The sequence below is a fragment of the Eschrichtius robustus genome, chromosome 3, assembly GCF_028021215.1.
Source record: "Eschrichtius robustus isolate mEscRob2 chromosome 3, mEscRob2.pri, whole genome shotgun sequence".
NCBI lineage: Eukaryota > Metazoa > Chordata > Mammalia > Artiodactyla > Eschrichtiidae > Eschrichtius > Eschrichtius robustus.
Window position 1 is genome coordinate 67,861,775 of NC_090826.1, and position 17,362 is coordinate 67,879,136.

Genomic DNA, 17,362 nt, shown 5'->3' on the forward strand with positions numbered 1-17,362 from the left:
AATTTAGGTCACAATATTTCTCTGTGGCAAGTCAGTAAACGTTGCTCCATTGTTTTGAAGCATTTAGTGTGCTGGAAGAATTTCGGCAAAAACAAATTTGGAAGTAAACTTTCTTCAACTAGTATCTTTAAAGAAAAAATTTTAATGTTTTTCCGTGTAATTTAAAACTGGAGTCCAGATATAGGTCTGCTTTTCAATGATTTTCAATGGCATGACAGTTTTTTTTAACTCAAGAACGTTTGCTGTATTTTTTATGTACCACTCTTCCTTGTTTTTCTCAGGAACACATAACTCTCTTCCTTCTACCCCAGTGCCATCCAATGGAAATTAAATGTGAGCCGTAGGTGTAATTTTAAATTTTCTAGTAGCCGCAATATAACGTTAGTTTCAGGTGTACAACATAGTGATTTGAAATTCAAATACATTACAAAATGATCACCATAATGAATCTAGTAACCATCTGTCCCCTTCCCAAGTTACTACAGTATTGTTGACCATATTCCTTAGGCTGTATATCACATCCCCATGACTTATCTATTTTATAACTGGAAGTGTGTACCTCTTAATCTCCTTCACCAATTTGGTCCAACCTCCCAAACCCCCCTTCCCCTCACTTCTGACAACCACCCATTTTCTCTCTGTGTCTGTGAGTCTGTTTTTATTTTCTTTTGTTTGTTTGTTTTGTTTCTTAGATTCCACATATAAATGAGATCATGCGGTATTTGTCTTTCTCTGTCTTGACTTATTTCACTTAGCATAACATCCTCTAGATCTATCTATGTTGTCGCAGATGGCAAGAGTTCATTCTTTTTATGGCTGAGTAGTATTCCATTGTGTTTATGTACCACATCTTCTTTATCCAGTCATCTACTGGTGGACGTTAAGGTTGCTTCCATATCTTGGCTATTGTGAATAATGATGCATATATGCTTTCAAATTAGTGTTTTTGTTTTCTTCGGGTAAATACCCAGAAGTGGAATTGTTGGATCATGCGGTAGTTTTGTTTTTAATTTTTTGAGGAACATCCATATTGTTTTCCACAGTGTGTGCAGCGATTTACATTCCCACCAACAGTGCACAGGGGTTCCCTTTTCTCCACACCCTCGTCAACACTTGTTATCTGTGGTCTGTTTGATGATAGGCATTCTGACAAGGGTGAGGTGATATCTCACTGTGGTTTTGATTTACATTTCCCTGATGATCAGTGACATTGAGCATCTTTTCATGTGTCTGTTGGCCAACTGTATGTCTTTTTTGGAAAAATGTCTATTCAGGGCCTAAGCAGAGGGTTTTTTTAACCCATTAATTTTCACTTCCCTTTCTCTCCTTGTTGCCCTGAGAAGAGTTCTTCAACATGTAGAAAAACTTTGAGATTTCCTGGATGCCTGGCCTCTTCGAGCAATGCCCCACCTCAGCTGAGTTTACTTCTCAGTTCTGAGTCTGAAGCTTCCCCTAATTCAATCTGGACCTGCCCTGGTTGAGTGCTACTAGCAACCTGGATTTGGAGAAAACTCTCCCTCCTGCCCGCTGGCCCAGGAGAAAGGAAGGTACATGAAGGAGAGAGTGACCTAGAGGAGCCCTGAGGTTCTGTCCTCCCGCTTGACAAATGAGGCATAAATCTTCCATCTGTCTCTGGGAGACTTAAGAAACCCATTCCTTATGAGTCTGTTTGAAATACTCTTCTCTCCACCCCGCTCCCTTCCTGATTGTCAGGCCTTCGCTAGATTCCCGCAAAGAGCTTTTGATTCGGTACAGTATTCTTTGCACCCCTGTGGTCCTGTTGAACTGAGTTGTGCTCACTGCAGCCTTGTCTCCTCCCGGGACAGCAGGCAGAAGAGAACGCCAGACTTTTGTTCTCTTCTGTACACATTCCTGATTGTCTTCCTCTGTGGTTGCTTTCATCACATGGCGGGTTTAGGTTTTGCTTTTACCCAGCTCAGGGCAGTCCCTTCACTGGGCTCCACCCTAACTCAGAACCTCTGCAGTAGTCACTGCCACGGATTCTACCAGCAGAGAACTGGTGCTGTTCCATCTACGTCCTTGATACAGTCCACAGACATTCATGGGGCATCTCCAACTTCCAAATGCTGGGTGGTTAGTGCTGGGTATTCAGAGAGGAAAAGAGACAGATGAAACTCTGCACCCACAGCAAGGTTGTAAATGTTATCAATAGTAATAGGATTTACAGAATGTTCCAGGTCTTTGGGAGCAAAAAAGCTTGGGTCTGGAAAGGTAGGTAACAGCTTCAGAAAGAAGCAGACATTTGAGCTGGGTCCTAAAGGATGAGCAGAAGTTCGAGCCAGATGGAAGGGAGGGGACCAAGGCTCTGACATGAGAAGGAGACCAGTAGTGCTAGCACATGACGTAGTGTGCACAGACGGATTAAAGTGGGGGGCAGACTTGACTAGAAAGCAAGGTAGAGGCTTCATTCCTCCTTCATACAATAAATATTCTAGACCAGCATTGTCCAGCAGAGATATAATCTGGGCCGAATAGGTAATTTACAATTTCCTAGCAGTCGCATTAACCAAAAAAAAAGTAAAAAGAAACAAGTGAGATTAATTTAACAATATATTTTATTTAACCTAATATAGCCTAAATGTTATCATTTTAACACGTAATCAATATAAAAAATCATTAATGAGATGGTTTTATATTTTTTTCAATCTATGTCTTCAAAATCTGGTATTTAAGCATATCTCAATTCAGATTCTAAATTTTCATCAGAAATACTAGAATGGTATTTGTATCTCATAAAATTTCCCGTTGAAAAGGTAGATTTCACATACCCAACTTGTTCAAATATATTTTTTAATGATCCAATAATTGAGTCAAATATTAGTTTTAAAAGTTAGATTCACTTTAATTATAGAATATCAAATACTTAATTCCTCATTTATACTAGCCACATTTCAAGTGTTCAGTAGCCACCTGTGGCTAGTGTTTACTGTATCCTGGATAGTTCTAGCCTCTTCTAGAAAGTTTGAACTAAGTACTGCAAGTAATGAAGGGAACCACTAATTTCAAGCAGGGACATGGCTGATCAGATCTGTTTTAGAAAAGTCACTTTAAGAAAGGACAGTTTTTTGTTTTTTTGTTTTTTCATGTCTGTGAGAAGATCTGTTAGTCAAATTTAAACTACAGACAGAATTGAGAGGAAGAGAAAGAAGGAAAGGGAGCAGCAGGTAACATTTTAAATGGACAAACTGCTGGTACTTTGGGAAGTCCTGTGTATAGAACCATCATTAATGTGCAGATTATGAATCATCCTGGTATTTTTGCTAAAGCTTGTCCTTAAAGCTCTCTAAAGTAAAGGCGTACGTAGTCCTCCTTCTTTCTAAGGCCTTGAGAGTGAGGAGGAATGTGTGGCCTGACCAGATCTCCGAAATGGACGACTCCCCAGGGGCAGCCTTTTCCATGACCCTGACTTTGGAAAAGCGCATCTGATGATTGTCCAGAGACGTGCACAAGTGCTGCACGTGAAGGGCTTGGCCGTGGCTGGGCACCACGCTCTCCTCTGGCTGTGAGGGATCCCAGTGGTGTGGGGCTCTGTCTGGTTGAACAGAGGACAGGGTTAGAAGAGGAAAAAGGTGGCCAACAGCCACACAATCATCATAAAACACTCAATAGCAGCTTGGTTTTTTCCCAGGAGCCCCATGGCGCCAATACATGAAAAATGAAACTCAAGCAATGTTTTGAACAGTGTGGGAAAATTCAGGAAAAACACTTCATCTGGGCAGTGTTTGAACTGGCCAACTTTTTTTTTTTTTTTTTAACATCTTTATTGGAGTATAATTGCTTTACAATGGTGTGTTAGTTTCTGTTTATAACAAAGTGAATCAGCTATACATATACATATATCCCCATATCCCCTCCCTCTTGCGTCTCCCTCCCACCCTCCCTATCCCACCCCTCTAGGTGGTCACAAAGCACCGAGCTGATCTCCCTGTGCTATGCAGCTGCTTCCCACTAGCTATCTATTTTACATTTGGTAGTGTATATATGTCCATGCCACTCTCTCACTTCGTCCCAGCTTACCCTTCCCCCTCCCCGTGTCCTCAAGTCCATTCTCTACATCTGCGTCTTTATTCCTGTCCTGCTCCTAGGTTCTTCAGAACCTTCTCTTTTTTTTTTTTGGATTCCATATATATGTGTTAGCATACAGTATTTGTTTTTCTCTTTCTGACTTACTTCACTCTGTATGACAGTCTCTAGGTCTATCCACCTCACTACAAATAACTCAATTTCGTTTCTTTTTATGGCTGAGTAATATTCCATTGTATATATGTGCCACATCTTCTTTATCCATTCATCTGTCTATGGATACTTAGGTTGCTTCCATGTCCTGGCTATTGTAAATAGAGCTGAAATGAACATTGTGGTACATGACTCTTTTTGAATTATGGTTTTCTCAGGGTATATGCCCCAGTCAACTGTTTTACTGTTCATAAATTCATACAACTAAAGAGTAGACAAAACATGCAATTCCCAAGGTGGCGTAACTACTTTCCTAATTTGCAATCTGTTCTGCTGACGGCTGGGCAGAAACACTATCTCTGACTGCTCTACTTTTCCTTCCAGAAGTCAGGTGAAACCTCAGAAATTTAATCATATTTCCTGTTCACTTGCCTTTAGATTTTTTATTAAAAAAATCTTTTGTATATTGATCAGGATATCACTTACTGCAGGATTTTATATCAAGTCTTAGACCAAAAGTGATAAATTCTTCAAGTCAGAAGCAAATCCACTCACCTGGTTTTCAATTAAATTAAATATATTAAAACCTCATACATTCTGACTCTGCTGATTCAGAATTGGAGATCCTTTGGGAAAAGATCATGAAGCTTACTTTTACTCTTCATGGGAAAAGAGGGTTGCTGTAAATTAATATTATCACATTGATTACGGGGTGAAAACTTACTGTATGTGGGAGGACACCTTATTTTCAAGTTTGCACAATTGCTGAGGAAGTTCTCTTCACACTGTACAATTAGTATGCTAATTACACAGGATTCTTATCTGTTCATCAAGGACTAAACACTAGCACCTTGTGAGCTCATTTAAATTTGCTAAAGTTGTAAGCACCAAGAATAGTTCCTGTAGCTTAGGAAGCACTTAGGAAGTTGGTTCTTTTCCATTTCCTATGAGTTCCACAGTTATATATGAAAATATAAAAGCCACTTGTTGTTCTCTTAAAATACTCCCTATGTGGGAATTAGATGAGATTCAGGAAATGATCAGGTCATCTCTGAAGAACTGAAGGAGAAATCTGGAGAGTAGACAGAGGGCTTTGATCCCACTCAGTTCAGTTGGGCTCTCTTTTGCTCCATAAAAATCCAATCTATACCTTCCCCCCAACCCCCAACACACACACACAGAGCTTCTATAAGAAAAAAGATGTTACCTCATTGCCTCTCAATTTTTGTTCTCAGAATTCTGCTTCTTGGGCCTAATGAGGGTCTCAGATTAACTTCATATATTTCCCACTCACCCAAGTCAAAGACTGCTTTTTCCATCTAGAAAGTCTTATTATTTGATTCTATCTTGAAATCTCCTCACGTCCTTGGGCTCCACAGAGGCACACACCACAGCACGTGACTCTGGATGGCAATGAGCAGCTTTCTTTTATTTAATTAAATAAATAAAGGCCTGGATTTAAGCCACAAAGCAAAATGAAGAGGGAGGTTTTGGATGGAAATAGAAGCAGGAGATGGCCCAGCTAAAGCTCTGGGGCATGACTCACTCCTTCAGCCCAGCTTGCAGCTTCCCCCAAACATCAGCCTTGGCCTGATTGACAAGATCCCGCTGCAAAGCCTTCTGCCTCCCAGTCTCAGATGTCAGAAAGTATCAAGTGTCGCCCTTCAGATGCTTGTGCTCATTAGCCCTTGTTTCTAAAACCAAGTTGCCCAGCTTTTACAAGAGAGAATCCATATCTTTCTATAAAGTCCAGATAGTGGGTCAGAAAACGGGCTCCAAGAGTATGTTTCTGCTCCTACAATAGCCTGTTTCTGGGAGGAAAGGGAAGAAGGAATGGGAAAATGAGGGTACTTTTTTCTTTTTTTATTGAAATATAGTTGATTTACGATGTTGTGTTAGTTTCAGGTGTACGGCAAAGTGATTGTTATACATATATATTTATATTCATTTTTTTAGATTCTTTTCCATTATAGGTTATTACAAGATATTGAGTATAGTTCCCTGTGCTATACAGTAGGTCCTTGTTGGTTATCTATTTTATTTTTTTTAATTTTTTATTTATTTATTTATTGGCTGCTTTGGGTCTTAGTTGCGGCATACGGGGTCTTTCGTTGCAGCATGCGGGCTCTTCATTGCGGTGCGTGGGCTTCTCTCTAGTTGTGACACCTGGGCTCAGTAGTTGCAGCATGAGGGCTTAGTTGTCCCACAGCATATGGGATCTTAGTTCCCCAACCAGGGATCGAACCGGGGTCCCCTGCATTGCAAGATGGATTCTTAACCACTGGACCACCAGTGAAGTCCCTGCTTATCTACTTTACATAAGGTAGTGTGTATATTTTAATCCCAAACTCCTAATTTATCCCTCCCCCATGCCTTTCCCCTTTGGTAGCCAGAAATTTATTTTCTATGCCTATGAGTCTATTTCTGTTTTGTAAATAAGTTCATTTGTGTCATTTTTTTTAGATTCCACATATAAGCGATATCATATGATATTTGTCTTTCTCTTTCTGACTTACTTCACTTAGTGTGATAATCTCTAGGTCCATCCATGTTGCTGCAAATGGCATTATTTCACTCTTCTTAATGGTTGAGTAATATTCCATTGTATATATGTACCACATCTTCTTTATCCATTCATCTGTCAATGGACACTTAGGGTGCTTCCACGTCTTGACTATTGTAAATAATGCTGCTGTGAACATTGGGGTGTATGTACCTTTTCGAATTATAGTTTTCTCCAAATATATTCCCAGGAGTGGGATCACTGGATATCTAGAGGATACTTTCCAGATACCTATCTAGGGCCAATCTCTGAGGAAACAAATGCTGAGTAATGGCCTTGTCCTCACAGAGCTGGCCATGCAGATATTTGGGATAGTGGTGGCTTATATCTGGCCAAGGAGCGAAAAGTTGAACATCACAATGAATTGCAACCAGCTGAAGATGTTGAAAGAGCCATTAGTTCATTACGATGATAAGCGGGGAGAGGTAACCATGGAAAGGAAGGTTGTTGTAATGAACAAATGTGTTTTCGTCAGAGTCTAGAAGAAATTCTCGATAACAGTAAACCAGATTATGTGAATGTGACACTAGCATTACATTGAACGAACAGGTTATCAGTCCAAAAAATGCAGAAAAATAGAGAGGATGTAATCAGTGTTGTTTTAAAAGAATTTTTTTGTACTAATAATTTATCAGTGTTAAAAGAGACATGATGATTATTAGATAGGCGATAAGAATGTGGGAAATATAGGCATGGGTTTCCTTTGGAAGGACGACAAATTTAGAAAAGCATATAAGGTTAAGAGTGTGGGGTAGTATTGGTTAGAGAAGAATGGGTTGGAGGAGGGAAAGGAATCAGGGCTAGTTAGTAAAATAGGGGACATGTTAAGTCAGTTAAATGCAAGTAACTAGAGTTCAACAAGAAATTATGGAGAGGGGACTTCCCTAGTGGTCCAGTGGTTAAGAATCCACCTGCCAATGAAGGGAACTCAGGTTCGATCCCTCGTTGGGGAACTAAGATCCCACATGCCGCAGGGCAACTAAGCCCACACACCACAACTACTGAGCCTGCGCACCACAACTAGAGAGCCTGTGTGCCACAGCTACAGAGCCCATGTACTCTGGAGCCAGAGCGCCACAACTGGAGAACCCATGTGCCACGTGTGCAACTACTACCCATCGCAACTACTGAGCCTGTGCACTCTGGAGCCCATGGGCCACAACTAGAGAGAAGCCCATGGACCTCATGGAAGAGCCTGTGTGCCACAATGAAAGATCCCGTGTGCTGCAACTAAGACCTGATGCAGCCAAAAATAATAAATAAGTAAATAAATAAATAAATATTTTTTAAAAAAAATTATGGAGAACAGATAAATAAAGAGGAAGCTGAAAAATACTGACCACCTTGTAAGGACAAGAGAGGTCCCAGAACTAGCTGGGGTTTGTCCAAATGAAGCAGAGGCTGTAACCAAGCTGAAAGTCCCACTACAGGCATCCCTGGATTAGGTGATTATATTATAATGAGAATACTTACATGCACATGAAGTAGAAGGTGACTTGGGGTCAATCCATAGTCTAATTAGCTTCCTCTTCTGGAGAAGATCTGGAGTGAATTTTGGGAAGTGTTTCTGCCAAGGACAAAGCATTGGACACCAGGACAGAGAACTTATAAGATGTACTGAAGTGTTGTAGTGAGTCTTTGTGCATCTGATGCATCTCCCACTGATATGATCACGGATCATGTAAATAATAAGCCTAGTGCTTGTGGATTTACCTCTTCTCACCCACCCTCTCTGAGAGGAGGCAGGAAATTGAGTTCACAGCCTCTTCCTCTCTTCCCTCCTCCTAGGATTTGAAAAGGTGAGGTCAGGTGACTGCTCAGCAGGGCAGTGGGCAGTGGCAGAGGACGGAGTGTGGATGAGCCTGAAAAACGTTATGCTAAGTGAAAGAAACCAGTCACAAAAGGCTGCATATAGTGTGATTCCATTTATATAAAATGTCCAGAACGGGAAAATCTATGGAGATGCAAGCTCATCCCAGCCTATTCTTCTAGCCTCCTCCCCTTCTTCTCCCCCCAACCAAGCTGTTTTTGCTGTATCCTCAAGGAATGATCCATTGTTCCCTGAAAAATCCAGGTGCTTTCAGACCTCTATCTGTTCTCTCCATAGGGAAGGCTCTCATTCTTCTTTATTATCTTCATATACATCTCTAATCCTCTAGACCCAGCCTACCTGGCAACACCAAACTAAGCTGAACAATCCTACTAAATTGATGCCTACCAGTAGGGGCCTCATCCCCACGAAAATGTGAACTTAGATTTGGAATAGCATTGCATATCACAGCTGGAACCAAACCTGGAAGTTATCAAGTCCTAGTTCAGTCTTTTCATATACTAGAGGGGGAAGCTGAGACCCCAGGAGGATCAGTGGCCAGTCCACGTCCTGAAGTTCACCAAGGACAATACCAGGTATCATCTCTCCTAATAGTGCTCTTTGCCGTATCCTTCAAACTTTCTTTCCTTTCAATTAAATATGTATCAAAAAATTTTAATGTTCCTGTGTTTGATTATGTCAACCTATTCCTTAAAAACCATTACCCAACTCCCCATTATTCTTATATAATAGTCTATTAGCCTCTTTATAGTCAACCTCTTCTTATTATTTCAGCTTCACTCCTTGCTACTCTCACTAAATTCAACCATCCAGCTATTTTGAACTGGTGGATGTAATATATACAAGGATGTAGTCAACAAGTACAAGGACTTTGGAGTCAGAGACCTGGGTTTGAACCAGGTGTCTGACACTTGCTTTGCTGTATGACCTTGGGAAATTTAATTCATCTTTCAGGACCTGAGTTTCATCATCTGTGAAATGGGGATAACAATACCTGTCTCCTAAGATCATTGTTAGAATTACCTGTTTGTTTAAAAGCACTAGTGCTAGGGAGGAGGGGAGGATGGAGCAGGGGTTGGAAGAAGGGAGCAAGTGAGAGGAGAGGGAATGAGAGAGGAGCAGAAAAGGGAGGGTGTGACAGAGGGAGGGAGCCCAGTAGGGAGTGAGGGAGTGAGCAAAGCAGGGATGGAGGGATGGACGGGATTAAGAGAGGGCGGGATGGAGGGGAGAAAAGGAAGGGAGAAAGTAAAGCAAGGGTGGAAGTGAAAAAAAATAGCACTTATGCCTCATTAGTAGTAAAGTGTATTATTTTTAATGATGATGACGACGACGACTTTCCTCAGGAAGCTTCCTGCCCTCCCAAGATTGTGTTAAGTATCCCTTTATCCAGAGCTCCTGTGCTTACCTGACAACGGTGTGAATTCCTGTTGTTTGTCTCTACCCTTGAGCTGTGAGCTCCTTGAGAGCAGGACCGTTGGGTCCATTTCACCGTGGTTTCTCCAGCATGTGATATATTGTTGGCACCCAGAAGATGTTTGTTGGTTGAAAGGGAAAGGAAGAAGAGGTAAAGCAACAAGCAAGGTGCTATGAGGGACAGAAAACAGCAAAGTCCCTGCCCCCCAAATGGAGAGCCGCCAGCCAGGGAGACAAACCAGCTGCGGGTTGCTCTTTAACCCTCCTGTAAGGATCAAGTATGATACGTTTATGGGGAAGAGGGGGAGAAGCTGAAAAAATGTCTTTAGGTTTTATTTTTTCCATGCTGTGAGATACAGCATACATACAAGAATGCATAAAAGTTACATGTAAAATTTGAAGAATTATAAAATGAACACCGTGTAATCACCATGCAGGTCAAGAAACAGCAGACAATCACAGAAGTTCTGCCACGTCTCTCCCTCCCAATCAAATCTCCCTTCTTCTCCCCAGGAAGTAACCACCATCCTGACTTTCATGATAATTATTTCCCTGGTTCACTATGGTTTTATCATCTGTGTATGGATCCCTAATCGATATAATTTAGCTTTGCTCATTTTTAAACTTCATATAAATTGAATCATACTGAATGCATATTTTTTCAACTTGTTTCTTTCCTTCAACCTTGTGAGATTAATCCATGTTGTTGGATGTAGCTGTAGTTTGTTTTTTTCCATTACTATAGTATTCCATTATATGACTATGCCACAATTTATTTATCCATCTACTGCTGATGTACATTTGCAGTTTTTCCGGTTTGGGACTATTACAATGCTTCTACAAACATCGTTATTATCTATTTTCTAGGATATTTAAACGTGTACTTTTTTATTTGGCTGTGCTGGGTCTTAGTTGTGGCACACGGGATCTTTGTTGCGGCGTGCCAACTCTTAGTTGCGGCGTGTGGGATCTAGTTCCCTGACCAGGGATTGAACCCGGGCCCCCTTGCATTGGGAGCATGGAGTCTTACCCACTGGACACCAGGGAAGTCCCTAAATGTGTCCTTTTTTTTTTTTTTTTTTTTTTTTTTCCCTTTTGAGCATTCATTCCACCTCTGGAATCCCAGGGGTTGTGAAATCAAAACTCGTTTGCACAAAGAAGGTAGACAGGAATTGAAGCAATCATCTAGAGTTTCTCAAAGTGTGGTCCGAGATGACCCACATCAAAATCATCTGTAGAACTTGTTAAATTCGCGGATTAGAAGGCCCAGCCCAAACTCACCAAATGAGAACCTCTGGAGATGAAGTATGAAAAAGCTGCGTTTTAGCAAGCTCACAACCCCGCCCCTTCCATGAGTCTCATTCGGATCACCAGGCCTCTACTTTCTATGGATGCTACATGTGCAGTGGGACAAATCTCAGTGGTTGGCACAATGTTAGGATATTTTGAGAGGAGGGGGTGGTAGTGCCTTCACGCCCAGGAAATCAGCTCCCTCCTACTTCCTCTGTTGTTGGCTCCTTGCCCTGGCGTATCAACAATCTCCAAGAGGGCTCTGCCCTTAGCACTTAGCACACCTGCAAGTTGAGGTCTCAACTTCTGCTTTCTTCTCCGCACCCGTCCTTCTCATCCCCCAACCTCTGCCCTATTCCTACCCTGCTCCAAACACTCCAGAACACTCAGAAGTCTCATTTTAACTAACTCAAAGCCTTTCCGTGACCTTTACCAATACTTTATCTACCTCAATAAGCATGTAGCTTTTGCTGTTGTTAGACGGGCTGTAGGTTCACAGCAAAATTGAGCACAAAGTAGAGTTCTCATATTCCCCCTGTCCCAAAACACACACAACCTCTCCCACTATCAACATCCCACATGGAGTTCCCCGGTGGCCTAGCGGTTAGGATTCCGAGCTTTCACTGCAGGGGGCCTGGGTTCAATCCCTGGTCGGGGAACAGAGATCCTGTAAGCTGCACGGTGTGGCCAAACCCCCCCCCCAAAAACAAAAATATCCCCCACAGGAGTAGCACGTTCGTTATAACTGATGAACCTACATCAACACATCATTACCACTCAAAGTCCATAGTTTACATTAGGGTTCACTCTTGGTGTTGCACGTTCTATGGGTTTTGACAAATGTATAGCGACATGTATCCACCATTATAATATCACACAGAATAGTTTCACTACCATAAAAATCCTGCGTTCCACCTACTCATTCCTCTTTCCCCCCAGCTCTCGATCTCTTTTTACTGTCTCCACAGTTTTGCCATTTTTCCATTACGTCATATTGTATGCAGCCTTTTGAGATTGGCTTCTTTCATTTAGTAATATGTAAGTTTCCTCCAAGTCTTTTCATGGCTTGATAGCTCATTTCTTTTGAGCACTAAATAATATCCCATTGTTTGGATGTACCACAGTTTATTTATCCACTCACCTAAGGACATCTCGGTTGCTTCCAAGTTTTGGCAATCATGAATAAAGCTCCTATAAACATGTGTGCAGGATTTTGTGTGGACATACGTTTTCTACTCCCTTGGGTAAGTACCAAAGAGCACAAACTGCTGGGTCATATGCTAAGAATGTTTAATTTGTAAGAAACTGCCAAACTCTTTTCCCAAGCGACTGTACCCTTTTGCATTCCCATCAGCAACGAACGAGACTTCCTGTTGCTCCACACCCTCACCAGTATTTGATGATGTGTTTTAGATTTTGCCCATTCTCATAGGTGTGTAGTCGTGTCTTGTTTTTTTCATTAGGCACCTAGTTTTTAAACAACTACTCTTTTCTCTGTGATTTTGGAGTCCTGTGTTTTAAAATTTTGCACAGCAACTTAAAAGCAGGTAATCTTTTTTATTCCTAAAAGTGGCCTTATTTACAAACATTTCTTAAGACTAACTTTCTCTTTCTTTCCTTTTAAACATAGATAAATGCAGAGGGGACGCCAGAGGAAGTTTTTCTTCAACTCTGCACAGCTATTGACTCTATTTTCTGAAGGCAAAAATGCATGTATGTTAAGGAGAGTGGAGACAGAGAAAAATATTAAAAGTTCATCCCTTAACACAGTATATGTTTCCATTTAAACCTTTTGGGTGCCCCACCCCCACCCCCGCCAAATCCTGACATTGCTGTTTGCTTCCCAGCTTGACCTGAGAGGTGTCTGGAAATCATGCATGGTGTATCTGGTATTATCCAACCTTTTCTTCCTAAGTCAGACAGCTGTCTGCAGTCACAACAGCACACTTTTCTATCACCTCTGAGCTAAATTAGTACATGAACAGCAGTGCAGTGCCCATCTGTGTCAGTTGTGCCTTCAGGACTTACTAGTCTGATCATTCGGTTCTACTCTCCGCAGATAGGGAGGAGTTAGCACCCCTAACGCCCCATCACATCTTCCTTCCTCTTCTCAAGATCTATCTCTTGTTACCTGATTAAGGCCCTTAAGATGAGGGGCAGGCCTGGGCCTCTTCCTCTGGATGCTGTTTCCTCAAGTCTCATCCAGCTCAGAGCTGAAGAGATTGGGTTGACGAGACAACACCAATTGTTCATAAGAAATTTGATTAAGTTTGAAAAAATGTGATAAGAGCTTTTTCATATGCGAAATTGTATAGCTTTTCCAAGATAGCAAAATCTAGACTAGTCACCGGTAACATTTCTCTATTCATTTCAATGATGCTGGCTACTTGGAATAGTGTCGTATTGGCTAAGTGAAGAAATTGGATAAATCATCTAATAACCTAGTCTCTTCTATACCTGGTGGTGCACTTGGGGAATTACACGTTAAAACCAATGACCACACAGAATTTAAAAGCATGAGGGGGTTTGTTATCACATTCACTGGACTAATGTCAACTTATGGCTTTGGTTTTAAATGATTATCTATTTAGCTACCAAGCAAGTAAGAAATATAGTAACAAAACTGGTGTGGGTGGAAAGGGCATGTCAGTACACCATGTTTAACAGATCCCAATGCTGTATTTGTTCCATACAGGCCTTTTCCAGGGGTTTGCAAACCTTTTATCCGTATGTAAAATTGTGTTTCCTCAAATCAAACCGGTGAAGTTCGGTTTCTCTTTTGTGCTATCAGTTGCCAAATAAGAGTTTCTTATATATTCTACTGGAATAACTGCATCTTCCATTCAGTCACTAGAAAAGACCATAGTTTCCGTTTGCATGATTTTTTTTTCTTCAATCGTTGTGCAGATAAGGATCCATTTCTGGGACAGAACTGTATTTTTAAAATCTTTTTTTTTTTTCTTGAAATGGATATGTACAAATAAAGTAAATGGAACACAGGATAACTCTTTTTCTATTTATTTGTAACTCACATCATTCTGGAAAGCATTTGAAGCCTTATTCCAAACAGAATTAGAAGCAAACACAGTAAGAGTTGAGATTTATGATATGCTCATATGGTTTTAATTTTGGCCATAGGCCAGTTTTGAGCTATTACAGAAAGAACTTCCAGTGTAATTCATGATACATGGTTATTTCCTTTTACTCTAGCAGTCATTCTTAAACAGAAATGTCAGTGTTTGCTAAAGAAGAAATTAAATTTCTTTGGTTACAATTATGCCTCTATTACAAAAAGGGGCATGTTCCTACAACTCACACAGTTGTCAAATACTTTATTACTACCCCAAGTTGTAACACTCTCTACAGGGGAGGACAAGGAATATTTGAGCAAATTAGAAAAAGAGAGTTACAGGATGAAAATTATCAGTTGTGCCAGAAAACACAAAGTGACTCTTTGTAGGAATTAACATTCTTTAAACACATACCACATATTAGTCAACAGCCCATGCCCACCACAGCTTTGATAGACAGCAGGGCAGCAGACAAGCCCAGCCATGGCTTTTATGGCTGCAGTTGGCCACCCTCTTGAAAAAGATCAGCAGGGGTAAATGGCTTTGCCCGGAAGAAGAGTATCTAGAGGTGCAAAGCAAGTCTTCTACAGAACTGTTAAAACAGGTTGACTGACTTGAATGGCTTGATATGACATCACTGAAGTCAGAGGATTCTAAAGCAGGGAAGGACCTTAGAGGTCTCTGCCCCTCGAAGAAGACCCTGTCTGTATGTAGAAGACGTCAGAACACAGTCCAAGCTCCTTTACAATGATCTACATTCAAGGCCTCACCTGATCTGGCCCTCTGCCCTCTCTCACCCCAACAACTACCACTCTCCTCTTGCTCATTTGGTTCAAGCTACACTGGCCCTCTTAATGTTGCCTGAACAAGCTAAGCTCTCTACTGGATCAGGGCCCTTGCCCTTGCTATCCTTCTGCCTCTTCCTCCAGATTATCCACAAGGCTAATTCCCTCTCTCCACTTAGGTCTCTGTTCAAATTTACCCTTGTTGTTGACGTGTTCTTTGATTATTCCCTCTAAATGGCAGGCTGGTCCCGATTCGTCCATCATTATTTTTTCAAGCATTATTTTTCTTCACAGCATTTATGTCTGCGTAAAATTACATAGTATTTTTTATTTACTTGTTTACCGCAAGTCTTCGGCATTAGAATATAAGCTTCAGAAGCGCAAGGCTCTGTATCCTCAGTCCCATACATAGCAGTCATTATGGAGAGCTAACATTTAAATCCTCTGAACCTTAGTTTTCTCATCTGTACCGTGGAGGTCACAATAGTAAGCAACCTCATAGAGGTGTTGTGCTGATTAAACAGGTTAATAATACATGTAAATCATTTACTAGTTCCTAGTGTTCAATAAGAGGCAGTTCTGTGTCAGCATTTGTTGAGGGTCTCTCACTTCCACAACTGAGACTAGGACCCAGAATTTCCATGCTAGCTAACATTACATCACTCTAAAAACATGGCAGAAAATGGGGTCCCAGAGAGAACCAACATCTCAGCCACCCAGGTTTGAACCACACCCTCCAGATAAAATAGGATGTAATCATCCTTTAGTCCTCCCAGAGCCCTGTAAAGGAGATCTCCTGAGGCAAACCCTCTAAGGGTCCCACAGATGCACTCACAGACACACTCAGACACAGGTGGTTTCTCTAACTTCCTAGAGAAAAAATGTAACCAAAACATTGGAACTACTACCAATAAATATTTATTGAGAATCTACTAAGATCCAGGCCCTAGGGATAAAGATAAGACACGGATGGTCTCCGTCCTCATGGAGCTAAATGTGACACCATGCTCAAAAATCCATTTAATCAGCTACTTGAACTGTAGGGGAAAAGGTTTTGTTTTTTTTTTTTCTTCTGGGATCATATAAACAGAAGCCCATTTTTCTTCAAGATGTGAAATCTTTAGAACCTAAATAGGACATAATCTTGTGTAAAAATCTACTTGTTATCTGGAGGCTTTCAATCTACCCAGTGTACCTAGAATAATGCCCTTCAAACTTTGTTATCCACAGTAAGAAATATAGTTTATATAGCATGCCACTCTTATGTTTATAACTAACATAGAAATTTGCAAAGTATTTATCCTTAATACATGTCATATATTATTTTTTTAATTTCATAAAAAACAAATGTTCCTCATACCTCAGTAAATTGTTGTGTTCTGCAATTTAATTTAAACAAAAGAGAAAAGGAGAGAAAAATGGACACAGCATACTATTAGGTAAAGTGAGAGGCACCAAACATGCATGGAAACAAATCGTACCTGAGGCAGAAGACCCAAGTCTTCAGTCCCAGCTTTGCCTAAAGCCTCATGACCACATGTTTGCTGTCAAATTAGAATATGTAAATTATGTGTTTTCCTAATTCGTCATGGGGCAGACGATTTCACAGATGGATGGGTTTCCCCATCCACAGATATGCTGCTCTATTCTGAGCTATAAACCTGGACGTGTGCTCAGGTTTGTACTCTAGGGTGCATACCGCACCAGAAGAAAAGACAGAAAAGCAACTCCTGCACACCTCCACCTCCACCATCTCTGAGACCCCTGACACAAAGGGAATATTCTTGCTCAGACGCTGACTCTGAAGCAATCTGTCTGGCTTAAAATCTAAGCATCACCACTTTACTGACTATAAGACCTTGGGCAAGTTACTTAACCTCTCTGGCTAGATTTCCTCATATGAAAACAGGATAATAAATGAAACTGCCTCATAAGGTTGTAAGAATTAAATTCGTTACCGTATGCTTGCTTGGCACATAATAAGCACTCTATCAGTGTCTGCTATTATTCTTAGCACACATCACATACCAACCAAAATCCCCTCTGCCTAAAAACCTTAAAGCAGTGGTTTTAGGTGTCATTAAAAGTTCCTTCAGTTCTTAGCAAATAACTTGAGCAGAATTATTTCAGGAAATACAATTGACCTACTGAATACTACTAAGTAAGTGATGCTTTAACAAGTAGGTCTATGTTGTCTTTTACAACCAATGCT

General features: G+C 40.9%; 1 protein-coding gene across 4 annotated transcripts in view; it reads left to right on the forward strand.

The window, feature by feature from the left end:
• AK5 (adenylate kinase 5) overlaps window positions 1-14,160 on the forward strand; it is a 243,579-nt gene extending 229,419 nt beyond the window's left edge. For all 4 annotated transcript variants that reach the window (XM_068538033.1, XM_068538034.1, XM_068538036.1 and 1 more), the window contains one exon: window positions 12,925-14,160. In XM_068538033.1, the coding sequence (XP_068394134.1) occupies window positions 12,925-12,993 (69 nt within the window). In that variant the 3' untranslated portion in view covers window positions 12,994-14,160. The remainder of the gene's footprint in view (window positions 1-12,924) is intronic.
• The last annotated feature ends 3,202 nt before the right edge of the window (window positions 14,161-17,362 follow it).